Below are 20,879 nucleotides of genomic sequence, written 5' to 3'. Positions count from 1 at the left end.
TCCTTTATTATCTGTATAGTTCTCCACCAGCTGACTCCCTCTTACCTACCCTCTCTGTTCTGCTACACCCCATTGTGTACCCTTCGCTCTTCCCAAGCTAACCTTCTGACTATACCTTCCTTACGACTCTCTCATTTACTATCTGATGTTCATGCATTTTCCCTTACCTCAGTGCCACCTAACCCCTCCCCTCCTTCAAAGCCCTTCTCAAAAGTCATCTCCAGGAGGGATTCCTTTACTAAGCCCTGGGTTTCTTGGCACCTCACCCAATCAGCCACCTTAACTTGTGTTTCTCAGTTATTATCGGTCTATCTCTTTTTGTGTAATAGCTTACTTGTGTTTTCTGTCATCCCGTGCCTACTCTTTTACCTATTGTCTATTTAGCAATTTGCCTGTATGATTTGCTCATTAGATTGTAAGCTCCTTCAGGGCAGGGACTGCAGTGTTTACATCTACTGGAAGTTTTCCAAATGCCTAATAAGGCACTAGGTGCATGGTAGGAGCTCAGTAAATACTGCCGATGAGGTTGACGACAGGTATGGGGAGGCTAAATTGGTGAAAAACAGTCCTAGGCAGGTGCATTACTGATGCTTCTGCGAGGTTGTTCTAAAAGCCAGTACACTCAATTCTGCTATAACGTGGGTTTTCACTAATTATTTTGACTATAACGTTGTCAGGGAAAGGGAACATTGATCCGACAACGTGAGCTTGTTCGGCTATAGCCCGCTCCATGGCATTAGAAGAAATGGTTCATGCACAATTTTCCTGAACTTGAGGTTTTAGGAGAACGTTACCCCATGTTATAGGAGAACTGGATATCTTTCATTGTTGTGATGTATTTTAGGAGTATCTTCTAGATAAATCTACTCGTGAATACATTGGAAATAACTTGGCCTTTTCTCTTTCTCTCTCTCATTTGGCTTTAGCCTATGGCATCGGCCTTCTGGTGACTTTTGTGGCCCTGGCACTGATGCAGATGGGCCAGCCGGCCCTACTCTACCTGGTGCCCTCTACTCTCATCACCAGCTTTTCCGTAGCTCTCTGGCGTAAGGAGCTGACAATGTTCTGGACGGGCAGCGGCTTTGCGGTGAATACCAGTTTGATATGAGTGTCTTCGAGAAATACTAATATTGTAGAACCTAACTAAAATTAAAGTTGAGTAAAAATATTGCAGTATTACGATCAAAATCATGCAGCTGATCTCGTTTTGCCATAAAACTTGTTTTCTGAGTGCAAGGGGGTTTTGCCTCTGGTGGTATGCTTAATACAGCCCTGTGGTGTGAGGAGAAGATAGAAGTGTTAGGGAGGGCAATCATTCCCCTATTCCTCCAAGCAGCCTGTTGTCACCTGCCAGAGACAGATTCCTGGTTCATTCATTCATTCAGTCGTATTTATTGAGCGCTTACTGTGTGCAGAGCACGGTTGAGTCTGACCCAGTAATCGTGTTGCTGATGGTCTTGTGTTCTTATATGTGGCCAGCCTCAGAAAGAGACCCTCCCCTTCCAACCCCCCAGCCCCACCAAGTTTCAGATTAATTTTTGCTTAACCTTGCTATTTTCTTTCCAAAAGAATTCCCTTCAACCTGCAAGTATTAACGAGGTTCTTGATTGGGTTGATTCACAGTTATCATCCTTGAATCATCTGACCCAGATACTTAAAGGGAATTTTCAGTCTCTGTCATCTAAGCAGTTAGTGAGCTGTAGCCAAATGCTTCACCCCTCCACATCAGATTGTTGGGGGGGTGGGGGTCCTGTGTGCGTGCGTGCGTGTGTGTGTGCTTTCCTCCCCCGGCCCTTTAGGGACATTAGCTGGGGCTCTCCTCACCCCCTGCGACAGGTGAGGTTGCCTCCAAAATCATTAGGGGGAAATCTTGGCATGCCCACTTGAGGAGAGGGAAGGGAGGGGTTTGAGAAACAAAAGCTGCTTCTGCTTCCATCTTCTAGCCTTCCTCCTGGCTCCGAGTAACTTCTGGTTTGCTCTGAGTTCCAGGCAAGCGAGGAGCCATTTGGAGCCAGGTAGAAGCCAGGCCAGCCCCTCCCCACCTACACAATGGGCACCAGATCACCAGCATATTCCTGGGGTCCCAATGGCCCAGTCTGGCCCCATCCAGCAGCCTCCTTGAATGCGTTACACGTCAGTGGCCAATATGCTGGTAGTCTGAGGTGGCACAGTTGAGAGAGACTGAGAATAATAATAAGAATAATAGGGAAGCAAGCAGTGACCCACGCACAGTGTGACTAAGTAAGACCACTAAGCTTTCAGAAGGAGGAACAATTAGCCATCTTAAGATACTGATATGGAAGCGGTCCACTCTGGCAGCAAGGCAGTGTTCTGTTCTGCTGGGTACCTGGCCTCTCAAGTGATCCGAAGCAGTTCTTCAAATGAAGTTGTTCATTTTCAACTCCACCCAAGGAGCTCCCCTGATTCAGTTCTCTATTGAAGTCCTTGGGGTTTAGCTACGCTTAATCCTGGACTCCCGATCCTCTGGGATCGGCCACGAGAGGCCGTGTATTTAGACTCCACTAGCCAGGTCAGGGACTCTCCTTGCTACAGGGCAGTTCCCTGCTACGAGGACTCCTGGCAGATGTTGGTAACCCAGAGCCATCGAAGAGGCATCCTTTTGGAGCCTGCCTCCCAAACTACCGAGTGCTGGGCGTTTGGGTTGGGGACATTTTTGTTTGACATTGCCTGATCGGCGGCTTTCCTTTTCCAGAAGGACCTACCTCAGCCATCCTTGGTGGTGTCATCGGCCGGCTGCTCCCAGCCCGCAAAAGATTCAAATACCTCCCCTTCTCAACAGGACCCAAACAAGGATCTGACCAGCCCCACCTTCCACGCAGAAGACCTTTCAGGCCCATCCCTGGACCCGGAGAAAGGAACAGATGCCGACGGACCTACTCCTGAGCCCGAGGGCTCTGCCGGCCACATCAAAGACCCAGTCGCTGAAGGCAAGGACCACCCCGAACAGGAGGTTCTCACAGCCAGCGGCAAAAGTTCTTCGGGCTAGGCCGCAACAGAGGAAATGAGAAACCCAGCCCTTGCCACCACGTAGCCAACTTGTACACAGGCTGGTTCTGGAGTGTCTAGAGTTCCCCCTGAAGTGCTCTCTCCTCCCATCCTCCTCTCATTTTCCCCCTCAAGGAATCACTGAAACAACAAGAAATGTCCCACGCACAATTGCCTGTACTCATTAGATTCCTTTTCCCTTCTTTCTGAAACATGGTGCTCTAAGATCATTTGGATGACCATTTCAGTGAGAATGCCAGTAGGTTAGCTCTCTCCTTTCTTATCTAAGCCCAGTTGTATTAAGAGTTTTTATTTATGCAGTGCTGTGTGCTCGTGTAGCTGTTGTGCTTCTCTAAGTTAATCCAGAAAGGGGGAAGCATTGGACAAGCCTCCTGCAGTGCAAAGCTGGGAGAAATCATGGTTAGCACTTTCTCTCCTTAGCAGTTTTCATTTGATATCTTTTTTTGGGTTGTCTGTTTTTGTATGTATGTGTGTGTCTGTCTTTGTAATACCTGAATAACGAGCTTCGAGAAGAAACCAGAAATGGTTTGGTTACCAGCCTGTGGGAAAAGATATGCATTTTTACTGTGGTGCATCCTTTTTTTCCTTCGGGCTTTTCTTCAGGCTATTTTTAATTATTTTCCTTATCTGTACCTTAGCTAGAAGGTGGTCTGGCTTGAGGCAGCTAGACGCTCTTACCTCCTTGAAATTCAAGGTACTGTTTTTCTAGGAAAGCTTTCACTGAGTAGACTAATTGCCTGATGCTCAGCATAACATATGTATCCAAGTCAACAAGGTATAAATGCAATTGGGAAACACAAATCCCCATGCACCCTGCCCTCCAGATAATTCAGAAAAGGGACCGAAACTGGAGAATGAAATATGAAGGTGGGGCGTGGATGTGGATAGAGTTGTTTGTTTAAAGGACATGACACAGCAGTACTGCATTTGTACTGCTTTATCCTCTAATGTAAGATGGAGCAGAGAGACCTTGTGCACGGGGTCTTTTTAAAACGGGAGAGTGATGATGGTATCTTTTGAGTTGGGGTGGGGGGGGTGGGTGGAAAGGAGAGCTTGTTTTGAAACCAATTCTTAGCCCGAAATCTCCGATATGAACGGGTTCAGCACATTGGTGATCAGAGTAAAGAAACCCCAGCCCTTTTAATGGGAAATCAGCTTGAAGATCTAGGGTCCACCCTGTAGTATTCCTATTCCAATGACTAACAGCAGGGCTGTTTGTCCCCCAAGTGAATCATTGCCTCGGCACCTGGAGACTCCCAAGGGGGTGTGCATGGTGGTACTGAAGATGGAGGAAAATATGTCTCTATAATATGCACATAAGGATAGATCTCGAAGGCCCTGCAAGTTACAAAGGCCAAGATTATTATTTTTTTGTTGTTGGGGGGGAGGGGGGAGGGCGGAGGGCGTGCCTAGTGTGAGTTCATAAACTCACCATAGCTGGAAGGGCAAGAAACCACTTTGCTTTAAGAAGTCACTTTCCTGCTACCAGGGACTGAAGCAGACACTAAATGGTCCTGGCCCTTTCATAGTTCTCTGCTGCTAGTTTCCCTAGGCCCTGGCCACTGGGTTCAGGGCTGGGTTGGTTGTACATTAGAGCATTTCTTTTTGTTTGTATTGTGGCAAAGGATCCAATTTGCTGTAAATTTACAGAGAATCAAGGGCATTTAATTTCTTTTCTAAACATAAATATTCCTAACTTCTGATCACAGACATTCCAGTTCCACCAATCAGTGGTATTTACTGAGCACTTATTGTGTGCAGAGCACTGTACTAAGCGCTTGGGAGAATACGACAGTTGGTAGACACGTTCCCTGTCCACAGGGAGCTTACAGTCTAGACGGGGAGACAGACACGAAAATAAAGGACGTACGTGGACGTAAGTGCTGTGGGGCCGAGGATGGGGTTACTATCAAGTGCTTAAGAATAACAATAATTGTGGCGTTTGTTAAGCGCTCATTACGTGTCAGGCACCGTTCTAAGCCCTGGGGTGGATAGAAGCAAATCGGGTTGGGCACAGTCCCTGCCTGACGTGGGGGCTCACAATCTTAATCTCCATTTTACAGCCGAGGTAACTGAGTTGTGAAGAAGTTAAGTGGCTTGCCCATCGCGGTCACACAGCATACAAGTGGCCAAGTTGGCATTAGAAAGAACCCAGGTCCTTCTGAATCCCAGTCCCATGATCTGTCCACTAGGTCCAGACCCAAGTGCATAGGTGATGCAGAAAGGAAGTAGGGGAAATGACAGCTTAGTTGGGAAAAACCTTGGAGGAGGTGGGATTTCTTCATCACGCAACAGTAGTGAACTGCATTCAAAATATAGCTGTGTTCCTAGGTGCCCCCTTCCCAGGGATGATGGGGGCAATTGCTCCCATGGTTTCTTGAGCTGGACTCCCAGATTTGCTCCACCCAGGTCTCAGACAAGACCTGAGAGTTCATTCCTTAAATTGTATTTATTGAGCACTTACTGTGTGCAGAGCACTGTACTCAGTGCTTGGAAAGTACAAATTGGCAAAATATAGAGACGGTCCCTACCCAACAACGGGCTCAGAGAGTTGCCAATCAGGGCTGAAAAGACTCAAGATGGTGGCTTTGTGACCTATTAGCTCTTTGAATAATAATAATAATGATTGTGGTATTTGTTAAGCGCTTACTATGTGCCAGGAACTGTACTAAGCACTGGGGTGGATCCAAGCAAATCAGGTTGGACACAGTCCCTGTCCCGCATGGGGCTCATAGTCTCACTCCCCATTTTACAGATGAGGTAACTGAGGCACAGAGAAATGAAGTGACTTGCCCAAGGTCGCACAACAAAGTGGTGGAGCCAGGACTAGAACCCATGACCTGGCTCCCAAGCCTGTGCTCTATCCGCTATGTTGCGCCTCTGTCCGCTGCCAGTCCTCATCCCTCCTAAAATTCCCGCCCCTTTCCTCCCCGCACTCAGAATATCCCTCTAGATTGTGAACTCGTTGTGGTCAGGGAATGTGTCTGTTTCTTGTTGTATTGTACTCTCCCAAGCCCGTAGTATAGTGCAGGGAATCATGGTAATACTCTGGAAAGAGCATTTATTCATTGTCATATTTGAGTGCATTCAGTCTTCCAACTACCAAGTTGGATCCTCTTTTCCTCTGCCAAACCGTCTGAAGGCTTGTTCCATGTTCCCATCCAGGACATGAAAGAAATCAGACTATCAGCTGATTAGATGAGAAGCAGCACGACCAAGTGAAAAGAGCAGGAGCCTGAGAGTCAGAGGACCTGGGTTCTAATTCCAGCTCCCCCATTTTTTTAGATTGTGAACCTCCTGAGGGACATGGAGCATGTCCGATTCTCTCCCACCGCTCAGTAGAGTGCTTTACACCCAGTAAGCACTTAATATAATTACGATTACTAATGTCTGCTGTGTGACCTTGGGCAAATCACTTAAACTTCTCTGTACCTCTGAGAAGCAGCGTGGCTCAGTGGAACGAGCACGGGCTTGGGAGTCAGGGGTCATGGGTTCAAATCCCGGCTCCGCCAACTGTCAGCTGGGTGACTTTGGGCAAGTCACTTCTCTGGGCCTCAGTTACCTCATCTGTAAAATGGGGGTTAAGATTGTGAGCCCTACATGGGACAACCTGATCACCTTGTCTCCTCCCCAGCGCTTAGAACAGTGCTTTGCACATAGTAAGCGCTTAACAAATACCCAAATTATTATTATTATTATTACCTCATCTGTAAAACGGGAATTCAAAAACCGTTCTCCTTCCTACTTAAGCTGTGGGTCCTATCCGGGCTAGGGACTGTGTCTGACCTGAGTATCTTACATTTACCCCGGCACTTAGTACAGTGCCTGGCACATAGTAAGTGCTTAACGAATACCACAATTATTATTATTCATGCCGCAGAACTCAGCCTCCATGGTCCCCTGTGAGTGGATGGGGAAACTGCGGCCTGGGTCAAGGCTAAGTCTGAGCAGCCCCTGAACTCTAAGAGGAGAAAGAGACATATTTGCCTTTGCCCTCCGCCCTCCCTCCTGCACCCAATACAACACCTACAGTCCCAAACCACACATTTTGGATTAAGCACAGTGCCCCGGCAGATGCCCCAAAGTCTCCCACAAACCGGGTTGTAAGGGTTCTCCTGAACTGAACTTCAAGAACTTGTGCCCAGGGCCCACTCAGGCCCTGAGCTGAGTCCTCCAGTTAGGTGTAGAGTCACTTGGGAATCCCTAGAAGTGACTGATTCGGGTTCTTGCTTCTCAGGAGTTTTGATTCCGACTCTCTTCCCCTCCCACCCCCTTTAAACACTGCAGCCTTTGGAGTTGAGCTTTGAAAGGCTTTTCAGTTTTTACATAAAATGACAGAACAGATGCACTCTTACACACCTGCTTGTTTTTATTCATTCAGCCTACAAGGCCTTCCCGATATAGCTACTTTTTAGAATTCTGTCTTTCCTTCAAATATATCCCTCCCCCCAGCTCAACTATCCCGCTATGGACGGAACTTTTTCCAGAATAGTGGAGGCTTTTGATAAAAGTTCCATCTGTTCTGAAAAAAATATGAGCAGTGGACACATGGAGAAGCCTGGGGTAGCCATTAGCCCTCTGGAGAGTAGTGATGGGTTTTCTCACACAAAGCAAAAATGTCTCCACTGAGTCCTGAAACCTGTTTGTGTATTTCTCTTGGGTTCAAATGAACTGATAACAGCCTGGGAACAATACCAAATAAACCTTTCCCTCCTGCTTGTCTCCCTGCCCTTTTGTTAGCCTGTTGCTGTGGGGTAAAGTCACGCATATGAGCTCTTGTGCCGAGCAGGATGAGTCGGTGAATCTGCTTCAACCCCTCGGACTATGCCTTAATCGAAGCCATTTTCTACATATTAATTATGCATAGAATATACATTTTTTAAAAAAGTATTTGGGAAAATTTGACTGCCCAGCATCAAGAAATTCTAAGGCAGATGTTCCTTCTTCGAGATTGAGTTTCCTATTTTTGCCTTGCTTCTGTTTTAATCTCATTAAACTTAGATTTTGATATTTAAAGCTCAGCCTTTTGAATTGAATGTAAGTCAGTTTCTGCAGCGGTGCACAAGGATGCGAGGGACCTAAAGGAGCACTGAAAAAAGGAAGACGTTACCAGTATCAAATTCAGAACAGAAAGATTTGGTCAGGCACGCAATTATTTTTCTGCTGGCTCCAGAGGAGGTTGCCACCCGATGTTCACTGGCTTGTCTGGACAAATAGCTTGTTTGTGGCGAGAGGACAGGGGTTGGGCATTGACCCCTCACACATACACAGCATTACACCCATACTCAGATAGTTTTTCCTAGCTTCTTTCACTTATCTGAATGAGCATGTGACACTTGAAATAGATGGGTGGGTTTAGATCAGCTCAGGGAGTGCTCTAGGAACATAAGGAAGGGGAGAAGATTCCAGTGTCCTGTGGAGAATTCAGTTTGTGATGATTTTGTGTGAACATGAAGGGCCTAATTGTATCTTCCCGTGAAGGGAAGATTAGATTAATTGAGGCTTCCCTGAAGGCTATCACCAAGGAAAATGTCCCCTTTTTGAGCTTAAGCAACAGCTAAAAGTTGCTAAAACTTGGCACGGTCACGACACAGAATGAATTCAGTTTGGTTTCCAAAACTCAGCCCTGGAGGTCAGAATTCATGACTGGGGAGTTGTTCTGAGAGAAATAGCGGGTGGCTGCAAATTACCAAATGGAAGTGGGGGGGCCATTTTCACCAAGGAACCTTGCACCGTAGGGAAGCAGCATGGCCTAGTGGCAGGAGCATGGGCTTGGGAATCAGAGGTCATGGGTTCAAATCCTGGCTCTGCCACTTGTCTGCTGTGTGACCTTGGGCAAGTCACTTAACTTCTCTGTGCCTCAGATGTTACCACACCTGTAAAATGGAGATTAAGACTGTGAGCCCCATGTGGGACACGGACTGTGTCCAACCTGATTACCTTGTATCTATGCCAGCGCTTAGAACAGCGCTTGGCACATTGTAAGTGCTTAAGATACCTTTTTTTTTTTTTTTTTACGAGACACAGAAGTTAAAACTCCCCCCAGAAAACATAATGCTTTGTGATGATTGCCGACGTCCCCCTCTTCCCCAGCCTCCCACAGAGCTGGATCCTGAGCAATTTTATGCTATCCTATTCTGTGCCCCATCAAAGTTTCCATCCCCTAGTGGACCCTTAGACTCGTTCTCTGACTTTCTCCAAACCTCTCCAATGCCATTTTTAAGGTAGAGTGGTAATTTTTTTTATATAGAACCCTGCTTTCTGAGAATGTGATTCCCTCTGCCCTAACGTGGGAGGAGAGAGTAGGGGCCCCCTGCTACAGAGATTTGTACACGAAAGGCAGAGAGGTTGAGAGAAATGGGCACACCCAACGTAGGCAGGGTCTCTTCTAAGATTTCATTAAGAGGTTTGAGAACTGGGGTGGGTGAGGAATGCAAGTTCCTTACTTCTCTGGTGCTGTTCTTACCTGGTTCCAACTGCCTATAGATTGAAGTTCATTCATTCATTCAATCAGTCGTATTTATTGAGCGCTTACTGTGTGCAGAGCACTGCACTAAGCACTTGGAAAGTACGAATCGGCAACAGAGACGGTCCCTACCCAACAACGAGCTCACAGTCTAGAAGGGGGAGACAGACAACAAAACAAAACAAGTAGACAGGTGTCAATACCATCAAAATAGATAAATAGAATTATAGATATGTACACATCATTAATAAAATAGAGTAATAAATATGTACAAATATACACAAGTGCTGTGGGGAGGGGAAGGGGGTAGAGCAGAGGGAGGGAGTAGGGGCGATGGGGAGGGGAGGAGGAGCAGAGTAAAAGGGGGGCTCATTCTGGGAAGGCCTCCTGGAGGAGGTGAGCTCTCAGTAGGGCTTTGAAGAGGGGAAGAGAGCTAGTTTGGTGGATGTGAGGAGGGAGGGTATTCCGGGCCAGGGGTAGGACGTGGGCCGGGGGTCGACAACAGGACAGGCAAAAATGAGGCACAGTGAGGAGGTTAGCGGCAGAGGAGCGGAAGGTGTGGGCTGGGCTGGAGAAGGAGAGAAGGGAGGTGAGGAGGGGGCAAGGTGAGGGAGAGCTTTGAAGCCAATAGTGAGGAGTTTTTGCTTCACGCGAAGGTTGATAGGCAACCACTGTAGATTTTTGAGGAGGGGAGTGACATGCCTAGAGTGTTTCTGTAGAAAGATAATCTGGGCAGCAGAGTGAAGTATAGATTGAAGCGGGGAGAGACAGGAGGATGGGAGAGCAGTATGGTGGAAAACGAATTTTTTTGAACCTTGTGACCTGGCCCACGTAAGTCCATCACAGCCCATGGAATTTGTTCCTACGTAAAGCTGTGTATCAGGAAATTGCAGGTTCAAAAAGAGTTTGGAGAAATTTTTGGAAGAGTGGCTTATAAGTGGTTACTGGAGAGCAAGTTAGAGATGGTGTTTCCCTGAACATCCGGATGGATGTCTGGAGTGGGGATGGGTTGTGGGGAAGAGGAGGAGGCAATCATTAGATGGTTACTTTAAAGTGCCCTGGTGCTGCTGTCTAGGCAGAATCCTGGGCAGGATGTGTCATAATGTCTGGCCCAGGATGGCACTTGCAGTCCATCAATTGTATTTGTTGAGCACCTACTGTGTGCAGATCACTGAACTAAGTGGTTGGGAGAGTACAAAAATCAGAAGACATGATCCCTACCTTCAAGGAGCATACAGTCTAGTCAGAGAGACTATTTTAATTACAGATGGGGTGAGTGGGGGTTAATAGAATATAATGGTATGCAGTACTAAATGTCAAGTACTAGGGTAGGTACAAGATAATCAGACATGTTTACTGTCCCACCAAGAGGTAAGGAAAGCAAAAATCTTATTATCCTCATTTACAGATGAAGTACAGAGATGTTTAAGTGCCCAAGATCACCCAGCAGATCGGTGGCAGAACTGGGTTGAAAACAAAGATCTCCCATACCCCCATACCCATGATCTTTCCAGTATTGTACCCTCCCAAGTGCTTAGTACAGTGCTCTGCATGTAGTAAAAGCTCGATAAGTACCATCGATGGTGATTTGGCCACATTGTTCTAACAACGGTTTCTGGATTTGCCAAGGGGCAAAATCGATCAGAGTCAAGGTAGAAAGAGAGCCTCTTAGTCTACTACTGGGAATGGAAGCCATTGCTGTCCACTTCACCAAGTTCATGGAGATCGAGACTATCTGGAAGCAGATGGTTGTGGCCATTACATTACCTGCCCTTCTGCAAATAATGATCAAACCATTTACAGAAGCATTGCTCTAAAATGACCGGGGTAGTTAAAATAAATACCATTAATTAATTATTATTGTTGGTGTATTGATGGTGGTCACTTTCCAAGAGCCCCACCCCCAGGCATACCTGCTGAGGTTGTTTTTTAACTGAACTTTTCTGATCTGTATCCACCACTTTTATTGCGTACCTGATGTTGGCAGAGCACTGTGTTAGGCCCTTGGAGAACATACAAACATGTGTTAAGCGCTGACTATGTGCTAAGCACTCTTCTAAGCACTGGGGTAGATACCAGATAATTAGATCCCAAATGGGGCTCCCATTCATTCAATCGTATTTATTGAGTGCTTACTGTGTGCAGAGCACTGTCTAATCAATCAATCAATCAATTGTATTTATTGAGCGCTTACTGTGTGCAGAGCACAGCGCTTGGGAAGTCCAAGTTGGCAACATATAGAGACAGTCCCTACCCAACAGTGGGCTCACAGTCTAAGTAGGGAGAATGGGTATTGAATCCTCATTTTGCAGATGAGGGAACTGAGGCACAGAAACAGCGTGGCTGAGAAGCAGCGTGGCTCAGTGGAAAGAGCACAGGCTTGGGAGCCAGAGATCGTGGGTTCAAATCCCAGCTCTGCCGTGTGTCCGCTGTGTGACCTTGGGCAAGTCACTTAACTTCTCTGTGCCCCAGTTACCTCATCTGTAAAATGGGGATAAACACTGTGAGCCCCATGTGGGACAACCTGATCACCTTGTATCCTCCCCAGCGCTTAGAACAGTGCTTTGCACATAGTAAGTGCTTAACAAATGCCACTATTATTATTATTATTATTATTATTATTATTATTATTATTATTATTATTATTATGTAGAGCGGAGATTAGAGCCCAGGTCTTCTGGCTTTCAGGGCTGTGCTTTTTCCACTAGGCCACACTGCTTATAAACCAGGTAAAAAAGCATGGCCACAGTGCTTATAAAACAGGTAAAAAGCGTGATTCCTGCATCCAGAGTGCTTACAGCTTAAACTGTAAGGATGTGGGGAAGGGGAGGGCCAGTTAAAGTACATAAGGGACGGGTGGTAAATCCAAATCCTGAGGGGACAAGGAAAAATGGGAAGGGCAGGATATGGGGGAGGCCAAATCAATCAATCAATCGTATTTATTGAGCACTTATATGTTTGTACATATTTGTTACTCTATTTATTTTACTTGTACATATCTATTCTATTTATTTTATTTTGTTAGTATGTTTGGTTTTGTTCTCTGTCTCCCCCTTTTAGACTGTGAGCCCACTGCTGGGTAGGGACTGTCTCTAGATGTTGCCAACTTGGACTTCCCAAGCGTTTAGTAGAGTGCTCTGCACACAGTAAGCGCTCAATAAATACGATTGATGATGATGATGATGCAGAGCACCGTACTAAGCGCTTGGGAAGTCCAAGTTGGCAACACATAGAGACAGTCCCTACCCGACAGTGGGCTCACAGTCTAAAAATGAAATGCCTCCATTTGGGAGGTGAAAAAGGGAGTGAGGGAGGGCACCATGGGAGGAGATGGGGGGAGCCCGGGGAACCCTCCAAACTGTGTGCCTCAAGAGAAAAGTTAATATTTTCCGAAAGTGTCTTGGGGCACCCTGTGGAAGGGGATCCCAGAGCTGAGGAGAGTCATTTGCATTCAATCGGATTTACTGTACTAAGCGCTTGGAAAGTACAATTTGGCAGCACATAGAGGCAGTCCCCAGCCACCAACGGGATGGAGGAGGGGGTTCCTGAGGGAAAGGAGGCGGGGAGAGGAGGGGCCCCCCCCTCCCCCGCCATTTTCCCCTCAAAACGGGCCGGCGCCAGCCAGCCGGTCGCTCGGAGGACGGGGAAAACTGCAGGACGGAGGAGCAGCCCACGGTGAGTCCTGCCCCTGCCCCGCAATCAATCAATCAATCCTATTTATTGAGCGCTGACTGTGTGCACAGCACTGTGCTAAGCGCTTGGGAAGTCCAAGTTGGCAACATCTAGAGACAGTCCCTACCCAACAGTGGGCTCACAGTCGAAAAGGGGGAGACAGAGAACAAAACCAAACATCCTAACAAAATAAAAGAAATAGAATAAGGGAAGGTCGAGGCTTCTCCCTGCCGGTCACACCTTCAGGCCGGCCATTCCTTCTGCCAGGTACCCACCACCCTCTTCACGTCGGGCAATCCCCAGGAGGCCCGAGGGCCCAAGTGTTATCTGGCCTTCCCCTCGTCCCCCTCTCCTTCCCCACAGCACCTGTATATATGTTTGTACATATTTATTACTCTATTGATTTTACTTGTACGTATCTATTCTATTTATTTTATTTTGTCAATCCGTTTGGTTTTGTTCCCTGTCCCCCCCTTCTAGACTGTGAGCCCGCTGTTGGGTAGGGACGGACTCTCTATGTTGCCAACTTGGACTTCCCAATCAATCCATCAATCAATCAATCAATCGTATTTATTGAGCGCTTACTGTGTGCCGAGCACTGGACTAAGCGCTTGGGAAGTCCAAGTTGGCAACATAGAGAGACGGTCCCTACCCAACAGCGGGCTCACAGTCTAGAAGGGGGAGACAGGAGAACAAAACCAAACAGATTAACAAAATAAAATAAATAGAATAGATATGTACAAGTAAAATAAATAAATAGAGTAATAAATCTGTGCAAACATATATACATATATACAGGTGCTGTGGGGAAGGGAAGGAGGTAAGATGGGGGGATGGAGAGGGGGACGAGGAGGAGAGGAAGAAGGAAACATATGTATTCTATTTATTTTATTTTGTTAATATGTTTGGTTTTGTTCTCTGCCTCCCCCTTCTAGACTGTGAGCCCGCTGTTGGGTAGGGACCGTCTCTAGATGTTGGCAACTTGGACTTCCCAAGCACTTAGTACAGTGCTCTGCACACAGTAAGTGCTCAATAAATACGATTGATTCGATTGATTGACTGACTCCGATCCCAGGGAGTGACTTCTAGCGTGAATGGCTCCTTCCGAGAAAGGAGCTGGAAATCACCAATCCCGGGCCCCACTGAGTCAGAGGTCATGGGTTCAAATTCCGACCTGTATATATCAATCAATCGTATTTATTGAGCACTTATTGTGTGCAGAGCACTGTACTAAGCGCTTGGGAAGTCCAAGTTGGCAGCATAGAGAGATGGTCCCTACTGTGGGCTCACAGTCTAGAATATGTTTGTACGTATTTATTACTCTACCTATTTATTTTATTTGTACATATATATTTTATTTATTTTATTTTGTTAATATGTTTTGTTCTCTGTCTCCCCCTTCTAGAGTGTGAGCCCACTGTTGGGTAGGGACCATCTCCAGATGTTGCCAACTTGGACGTCCCAAGCGCTTAGTATTCATTCCTTCATTCAGTCGTATTTATTGAGCACTTACTGTGTGCAGAGCACTGTACTAAGCGCTTGGGAAGTACAAGTTGGCAACATATAGAGACGGTCCCTACCCAACAGGGGGCTCACAGTCTAGAATGTTTGTACGTATTTATTACTCTATTTACCTATTTATTTTATTTGTACATATTTATTTTATTTTGTTAATATGTTTTGTTTTGTTCTCTGTCTCCCCCTTCTAGAGTGTGAGCCCGCTGTTGGGTAGGGACCGTCTCTATATGTTGCCAACTTGGACTTCCCAAGCGCTTAGTATTCATTCATTCATTCAGTGGTATTTATTGAGTGCTTACTGTGTGCAGAGCACTGTACTAAGCGCTTGGGAAGTACAAGTTGGCAACATATAGAGGCGGTCCCTACCCAACAGCGGGCCCACAGTCTAGAAGGGGGAGCCAGAGAACAAAACAAAACATATTAACAAAATAAAATAGAATAAATATGTACAAATAAATAAATAAATAAATACATAGAGTAATAAATACGTACAAACGTAGTACAGTGCTCTGCACACAGTAAGCGCTCAATAAATACGATTGAATGAATGAATGAATGACTCCGCCAGTTGTCAGCTGGGTGACTTTGGGCAAGTCACTTCACTTCTCTGGGCCTCAATTCCCTCATCTGGAAAATGGGGATGAAGACCGTGGGACCACCTGATCACCTTGTATCTCCCCCAGTGCTTGGCACAAAATAAGCGCTTACCAAATACCATTGTTATTATTATTGTTATTATTATCATCATCATTATTATTAATACTATTACAGTGCTTGGCACATAATAAGCTCTTAAAGACCATCATCATCATTATCATTATTACAGTGCTTGGCACATAGTAAGCACTTAAGAAAGACCATCATCATTATTATCATTATTACTATTACAGTGCTTGACACATCCTCCCCAGTGCTTAGAACAGTGCTTTGCACATAGAAATGCCATCTTAAGTGCTTAGTACAGTGCTCTGCACACAGTAAGCGCTCAATAAATACGATTGAATGAATGAATGAATGCCACCTGGGCAGGTAAAGTGGTCTGCTCTCAGACTGAGGGCTGGATTTTTGAGTCCTTTCTCAATTCGGATCCACCGAACGGTATTAAAAAATCCTTTCTCTGCCCTCGGCATCTCGGGCTATAAATGTGGCATGTGTATTTTTTTCCTTTAAAAGGTTTCAAATTTTTTTAATGGCATTTAAGTGCTTACTACGTGCCAGGCACAGTACCAAGTGCTGGGGTAGATACAAACTAGTCAGGTCGGACGCAGTCCATGGGGCTCATAATCTTAATCCCCATTTTTCAGGGGAGGTAACTGAGGCCCAGAGAAATGAAGCGACTTGCTCAGGGTCACACAGCAGACGAATGGCAGAGCTGGAATTAGAACCCAGGTCCTTCTGATTTTCTGGCCCGTGCTGTATCCACTAGGCCACCCTCCTTCAAATGACTTAGATAAATAGCAGTGTGATGGTAGGAACAATGATTAAATATAGCCACTCCCAGATTACTACGTTAGCAACCAGTGGACTTGGCAGGTGCCGAGATGAAAGAACGAGCAGTTATCTTACCATTATTATTTAATATTTTTAATTGCCCGTTGGAGAGACATTGTGCATTCATATGTAGAGACACATAGTTTCCTTCAGTCAGTGATATTTATTGAACACTTACTGTGTACAGAGTGCTTGGGAAAGTACAATACAACAGAGTTGATAGACATGTTAGTTGCCTTCAATCAATCGTATCTATTGAGCGCTTACTGTGTGCAGAGCACTGTACTAAGCGCTTGGGAAGTACAAGTTGGCAGAAGGAACTACAAGGAACTTAAAGACTAGAAGGGAAGATAGACATTAAAATAAATTACATATATATATATACATACATAAATAAATGCCATTATTATTATCTAGCTTTAATTCTATTTGTTCTGACGATTTGACACCTGTCCACGTGTTTAGTTTTGTTGACTTGTCTCCCCCCTCTAGACTGTGAGCCCACTGTTGGGTAGGGACTGTCTCTATATGTTGCCAACTTGTACTTCCCAAGCGCTTAGTACAGTGCTCTGCACACCGTAAGTGCTCAATAAATATGATTGAAAGAATGAATGAAGATCCATTAAGATTTTGAGTTTTTTGCATATCAGTTAAATTCATGCAGATGTTGGCTAATTACCTGGGTGTTAAACAGGTTTCTAGTTCTTGTCTAAAAGATCTGTGAAGTGCCTTGGGGGTAACATGCAGTATTATAATAATGGTATTTGTTTAGCACTCTCTATGTGCCAAGCACTGTACTATGGATTCAAGAATCAATCAATCAATCGTATTTATTGAGCACTTACTGTGTGCAGAGCACTGTACTAAGCGCTTGGGAAGGACAAGTTGGCAACATATAGAGACAGTCCCTACCCAACAGTGGGCTCACAGTCTAAAAGGGGGAAATAAGAAAATAGGGTGGGACACAGCCCCCGTCCCACAAGGGGCTCACGGTCTTGATTCCCATTTTCCAGATGAGTAACTGAGGTACAGAGAAGCTAAGTGACTTACCCAAGGTCACACAGCAGACATGTGGCAGAGCAGCCGCAATTGTACTTTCTTGGAAAGTACAGTGCTCTGCACACACTAAGCGCTCAATAAATACGATCGAATAAATGAATATTTCTAACGTACAGTTCCAGTCTAGAATTGTGACATCGAGTCTGACAAAGACATTTTTCCACATTGCCCTAATGTCCTGTCTTCTTCCATTGCACCTTCCCTGTTTCGCACCTTGCTTGGAAAATCAGCTCCATTGCCCTCAAGGCTTCCAGCTGTGGGTGAAGCCAGCATGGCCTAAGGGATAGAGCACGGGCCTCAGAGTCAGAAGGACCTGGGTTCTAATCCTGCTCCTCCGCATGTCTGTTGTGAGACCTTGGGGAAGTCATTTAACTTCCCTGGGCCTCAGTTACCTCATCTATAAAATGGGGATTAAGAGTGTGAGCCCCATGTGGGACAGGGACTGTGTCCAACCTAATTAACGTGTAGCCACCCCGGTGCTTGGCACATAGTAAATGCTTAACGCTTAAGTCTTCTAGACCGTGAGCCCACTGTTGGGTAGGGACTGTCTCTATATGTTGCCAACTTGTACTTCCCAAGCGCTTAGTACAGTGTTCTGCACACAGTAAGCGCTCAATAAATACAATTGATGATATGATGATTAACGTGTATCCACCCCGGTGCTTGGCACATAGTAAACGCTTAACGCTTAAGTCTTCTAGACCGTGAGCCCACTGTTGGGTAGGGACTGTCTCTATATGTTGCCAACTTGTACTTCCCAAGCGCTTAGTACAGTGTTCTGCACACAGTAAGCGCTCAATAAATACAATTGATGATATGATGATTAACGTGTATCCACCCCGGTGCTTGGCACATAGTAAACGCTTAACGCTGGAGTCTTCTAGACCGTGAGCCCACTGTTGGGTAGGGACTGTCTCTATATGTTGCCAACTTGTACTTCCCAAGCACTTAGTACAGTGCTCTGCACACAGTAAGCGCTCAATAAATACGATTGATGATGATGATTAACGTGTATCCACCCCGGTGCTTGGCACATAGTAAACGCTTAACGCTGAAGTCTTCTAGACCATGAGCCCACTGTTGGGTAGGGACTGTCTCTATATGTTGCCAACTTGTACTTCCCAAGCGCTTAGTACAGTGCTCTGCACACAGTAAGCGCTCAATAAATACGATTGATGATGATGATTAACGTGTATCCACCCCGGTGCTTGGCACATAGTAAATGCTTAACGCTTAAGTCGTCTAGACCGTGAGCCCACTGTTGGTTAGGGACCATCTCTATATGTTGCCAACTTGTACTTCCCAAGCGCTTAGTCCAGTGCTCTGCACACAGTAAGCGCTCAATAAATATGATTGATTAACAAGTGCCGTTATTATTATTGTTATTCCCACTCTCACAGACATCTGGTCTTTCTGATCCATTAACCCACATAGCCTGCCTGCCCCCAGTTCCACCCACTGAAAGCTGTCTCTGTGCCTCCATACTCATGATGAAAACCTGACGCCTTTGAATGGGAGTCAATCAATCAATCAATCGTATTTATTGAGCGCTGACTGTGTGCAGAGCACTGTACTAAGCGCTTGGGAAGTACAAGTTGGCAACATATAGAGACAGTCCCTACCCAACAGTGGGCTCACAGTCTAAAAGGGGAATCACCTGGACAGGATGAAGAGGCTCCAGAGGAGGAGTAATTAAGGAAGGGGGTACAGTTAGAAAATGGCATGGATAATGTTATGAGCCCGAGCCGTATGGGTAGTTTCAGAAAACTTGGCGTCTCTGATATTTTCACTGGTTTGTTCCTGTTTTTATAATAATAATAATAATAATAATGGAATTTGGTAAGGACTTACCATGTGCCAAGCACTGTTCTATGCACTGGGGTAGATACAAGGTAATCAGGTTATCCCATTCATTCATTCAATCATATTTATTAAGCGCTTACTGTGTGCAGAGCACTGTACTAAGCGCTTGGGAAGTCCAAGTTGGCAACATCTAGAGACGGTCCCTACCCAACAGCGGGCTCACAGTCTAGAAGGGGGAGACAGACAACAAAACAAAACGTATTAAAATAAAATAAATAGAATATTATTGAGCGTTTACTGCATGCAGAGCACTGTACTAAGCGCTTGGGAAGTACAAGTCGGCAATCATTGATCTCCACAACCACAGGGTGGGCCAGAAAATTTGCCTGGGGGACATCGAGACCATCTTCACGCTTCCTCTGCTTCTGTGGAGGGACAGGGCCTGTGCCATTTAAATATGCAACAATTTTAGGCCCGCTCCAGACATTTCCAGGACAACAGGACAGCCCAAGAAATGAGACATCCACATAGGCCAGACATTCATTCATTCATTCATTCATTCAATCGTATTTATTGAGCGCTTACTGTGTGCAGAGCACTGTACTAAGCGCATGGGAAGTACAAGTTGGCAACATATAGAGACGGTCCCTACCCAACAGTGGGCTCACAGTCTAGACATCTGGCAATCCTATATGACCTCAGGGTAATAATAATAATAATAATGATGGCATTTATTAAGCACTTACCATGTTAAAAGCACTGTTCTAAGCGCTGGGGTAGATACAAGGTAATCAAGTTGTCCCACGTAGGGCTCACAGACCTAATCCCCACTTTCCAGATGAGGGAACTGAGGCCCAGAGAAGTGAAGTGGGGCTCACTTGGGGCTCAGTCTTATTCCCCATTTTACAGATGAGGTAACTGAGGCACAGAGAAATGAAGTGACTTGCCCGAAGTCCCATAGCTGACAAGTGGCAGAGCCGGGATTAGAACCCATGACCTCTGATTCCCAAATCCGTGAACTTTCCACTAAGCCACGCTGCTTCATGCTGCTTATCAGTGTCCCCAGCAGCCTTGCCTCCTTCTAGGTTGTTAATGCAAATAGGTGCTTAATAAATGGTTTTCAGTAGGGATCATGAGAGGGTCTTTTTATTTACGGCTACTGGAAGATGAGGCCCCTGATGGTAAAGTTGTGTGTCGCTCCAAAGGCCAATGTGGAACCCGCAGTCCCCACCACATTTTCTACCCACAAAGGTGGTCCTCTATTGTGCTGTTGGGTTTGTTGATTTCACTCCCTGCTGATGTTTTCACTTTTGCCTCATCGTCTCTTGATTCTCTCAAAGCTCCAGCTCAAAAGGAACTGCTCCATTCTGGATTGTCTGCTGCAGTTTTGGGTTTTTTTCCCCCATCAGAGACACTGTATTTTATCTGAGGCTTTGCTGAACTGCCTCCTTAAAACGTTTCCTCTACCCCCTTGTTTTTGTTTTCCCAATTTCAGCCCACCAGAGTAGCTTTTTGGATTATCCTGCAGCCTTCCCTCCTCCTCACGCATTACAGCCAGCAAAGCTGCGTTGAGGCGAGCATAGCTCACCTTCTAGGAGAGTGGTTTCAATCCAGGACTTTGTTGTATGTGATGCTGTTTTGCCTCTTAATGTTGAGTCTGGCCCACAAGTGATGCCGATGGAATTGCTTAAGGAATCCAGGTCTCACAACCAGAGAAAAGGTTGTGCTTTGGAGAGTTTGTTCGATCTGCAGCCATATTCTGCTGCACTGTTGCCATATTCTAACACTCTCCCAAAAGGTGGTTGGTCTTCTGACTTTCTTTTGCTGCTTCCTTTCCTATCAT

General features: G+C 45.8%; 2 protein-coding genes across 8 annotated transcripts in view; both read left to right on the top strand.

Moving 5' to 3' along the window:
• The window catches only part of SPPL2B (signal peptide peptidase like 2B), a 51,552-nt gene extending 46,752 nt beyond the window's left edge, over positions 1–4,800 (top strand). The window contains exons 14-15 of one of the 5 annotated variants that reach the window (XM_038740103.1): positions 927–1,087; positions 2,801–4,800. In XM_038740103.1, the coding sequence (XP_038596031.1) occupies positions 927–1,087; positions 2,801–3,007 (368 nt within the window). In that variant the 3' untranslated portion in view covers positions 3,008–4,800. Of the gene's footprint in view, positions 1–926; positions 1,155–2,713 lie in introns of all 5 variants that reach the window. The other 4 variants (XM_038740102.1, XM_038740101.1, XM_038740106.1 and 1 more) reach the window with 4 other exon arrangements.
• An 8,311-nt stretch (positions 4,801–13,111) lies between these two features.
• The window catches only part of TMPRSS9 (transmembrane serine protease 9), a 90,400-nt gene continuing 82,632 nt past the window's right edge, over positions 13,112–20,879 (top strand). For all 3 annotated transcript variants that reach the window (XM_038771921.1, XM_038771923.1, XM_038771922.1), the window contains exon 1: positions 13,112–13,168. The gene's annotated coding sequence lies outside the window, so the exon portion shown is untranslated. The remainder of the gene's footprint in view (positions 13,169–20,879) is intronic.

The sequence above is a fragment of the Tachyglossus aculeatus genome, chromosome X1 (assembly GCF_015852505.1).
Source record: "Tachyglossus aculeatus isolate mTacAcu1 chromosome X1, mTacAcu1.pri, whole genome shotgun sequence".
In the NCBI taxonomy this organism is placed as follows: domain Eukaryota; kingdom Metazoa; phylum Chordata; class Mammalia; order Monotremata; family Tachyglossidae; genus Tachyglossus; species Tachyglossus aculeatus.
Note: the sequence above shows the minus strand (reverse complement) of the source record. Positions and strands in the feature narration are given on the sequence as shown.